General features: G+C 49.6%; 1 protein-coding gene across 1 annotated transcript; it reads right to left on the bottom strand.

Annotated features, from left to right (window-relative positions):
• Positions 1-246: 246 nt before the first annotated feature.
• Positions 247-1,635, bottom strand: drd1b (dopamine receptor D1b; the record flags this gene model as incomplete). Its single annotated transcript, XM_079283202.1, has 1 exon — positions 247-1,635. One exon carries the CDS (start codon positions 1,633-1,635, stop codon positions 247-249), a length of 1,389 nt encoding a protein of 462 aa, XP_079139328.1.
• Positions 1,636-2,549: the final 914 nt, after the last annotated feature.

The raw sequence follows: 2,549 nt of genomic DNA, 5'->3' as shown, positions 1-2,549 counted from the left end.
ATTTTGCAGCTAGTTATATCCAGGATAAAGTGCCTTTACTTTAAAACATTCTGTAGGTTTTTCCATGTCGATTTTTGTTGACAGTCTTAAGGTCCCGTATATCCCACTCAGTGTGTCCCTGTCAGGCGTGTTCTTATTAAAGATAATCGTCTCTTTTGTTACGTTTGCTGTCCTCCTGTGTGAGCTTTTCTTCCCGTTGTGTGTACATCCATGCCTCGGTGTACTCCGATCAATATTGGCCTCCTCTCAACATGGCACGGTTTTATGCTGTCCGTTCTGTGTTATGGGATTGATCTTTTCCAGGGTGACCTCAGTGTCGCTGTCGGAATTCCCAGAGATGGCTGGGGAGAGTTTCTCCAGGGCGTTGTTTCCCATTCCCACCTCGATCTCCAGTCCGCATCCATCCTTATTCTGTAACTCCTCCTCCTGACACAGGATGCTGTGGGGGATCACATAGTTGGCTGAATGGTTGCCCTCCTTCGGGATGTGATTCTTGGGCTGATACTGACAGTTGGGGTTCGAGTTGGGGGCGCCCATGTTGTTGTTAATGCTGACGATCTCGATGGCGTTGCTCCCAGGGCAGAGCCGGTGACAGCCCAGGAGGATGGAGAAGGCCTTGCGGAAGTCGGCGTTGAAGGCATAGATGATAGGATTTAGCGAGGAGTTCGCCCAGCCAAACCACACAAACACATCGAAGGTGGTGGAGCTGATGCAGAAGAAGTCTGTGCCGTCTGGCAAGTTCGGCTCGCAGAACGGAACCATGCAGTTAAGGATGAAGAAGGGCAACCAGCAGCACACAAACACTCCCATGATGACTGAGAGCGTCTTTAAGACTTTGGTTTCTCGCTTGAACGACATTTTGAATGAGCTCTCGCTCTCAATGCTCGAACTGTTCCCCATGCTGCTGTGGCGGTTTTTGGCACTCTCTGCTGCCCGCTCCAGGGCAGATATTCTCCGTATCTGTATCTGAGCGATACGGTAGATCCGGGTGTAGATGACGATCATGATAGCCACGGGAATGTAGAAGCTGATAAGGGAGGAGGAGATGGCGTAGGTCCTGTTCAGGCTGGAGTCGCAGTTGTCAGGGGGCAGATCGCCGGTGTATGTTCCATTCAGCTCTGCGTAGCTGGTGGTCTGAGCTTTGTGCCAGTTTAGCTGAACAGGAATGAAGGAGATGAGGACTGACAGGGTCCACGCCACACTGATCATCAGACATGCCACTTTAGGGGTCATCTTGCGTTCATAGCGGAACGGGCTCGAGATGGCCCAGTAACGGTCCACACTAATCACGCACAGGTTCAAGATGGAGGCAGTGGAGCACATGATGTCGAACGCCACCCAGACGTTGCAGAACGCGCCAAACGGCCAGAAGCCCACGATCTCAGTGGCCGCCTTCCACGGCATTACCAGGAGAGCTACCAGGAGGTCAGAGATGGCCAGCGAGATAACAAAGAAGTTGGTGACCTTCGACCTCAGGTGTCGGAACTTGGTGACGGCGACGCACACAAGCGTGTTGCCTAGCAGCGTGGTGAAGATGAGGAGGAAGAGGAAGCATCCTGTCAGCACACGTTTAGACGAGTCTCGGTCTGGCAGCAGCTGCTTTCCATCTCGAACCGTTGAGAAATTCTGATCCATTGTTTATATTACACTGCTAATAAAGTGAGATAGGGGGTGAGTGAGGGGGGTGTCAACAGTCACCCCATCACATCACCAGCCTGCAGCAGCTGTGCCTCTCTGGGGAGGAGTTTTAGACGGACGGCCTGGCTGGTGGAGAGGTGAATTGTCTCGGCACCAGCTCTCCCACAGACTGGGTCATCCATAAGCTCCTTGTCACAACCACCATCTTTGCAGGAAAACTGCTAAAAAGATTTCAAAAATATCTCTTCACGCCCAAAAATACCTGGTTCATAAATCCCTGCTGCAGCAGACATTCCAGATGGAAGAGGAGGAGGGATATTCCAGCTGATGTTTGCAGTTATTTTTCCAAGCACAGTCGTCATGAAATAGTATAAAGCGGCAGTAAAAATGAAGTGAACGAAAAAGTAAAGTCCTCGTTCATTTGTCTGCTCTCTCTGGATGCCTCAAAGTTTCACACCATATTGTAGCCGAGCTGTTTAGTAAACAGAGGCTTGGCCAATCATTAGCCTTATATACCACCTCATCAATAACTTCTATCGATGGTTTTCGCGCTGCGTTTATTTGATTTGTTTAATGATCCTCTAGGCGTGTCCGTGTGATTATGTTGGTGCCTGTATAGAAGCTGATCCACCCCAGCGAGGCGTCGTGTTTTTTGTTTTTTTTGGGATTATTATTTATTGAATCCAGCTCCCTGTTACTACATGGCACCGCATTTCCAAAAATGAGCCACACATTAGGCTGAAAACTGCATTCAAAAGTCTCAACAGTCCATTTCGAGATTCGAGATTAAATGCCTAAATTCATCACATGTAGGAAAGCACATCAAGCTCACTGCTCTTTTGATGCTGACATGTCGCTGTAATCCAGATGCGAGGCCGTTTTTCCCCCTTTGGCTTCAGTTCGCGTGCCCG

Source organism: Melanostigma gelatinosum (assembly GCF_949748355.1).
Source record: "Melanostigma gelatinosum genome assembly, chromosome: 14".
NCBI lineage: Eukaryota > Metazoa > Chordata > Actinopteri > Perciformes > Zoarcidae > Melanostigma > Melanostigma gelatinosum.
The sequence above is the reverse complement of the archived record's forward strand: the minus strand, read 5'-3'. Positions and strand labels throughout refer to the sequence as shown.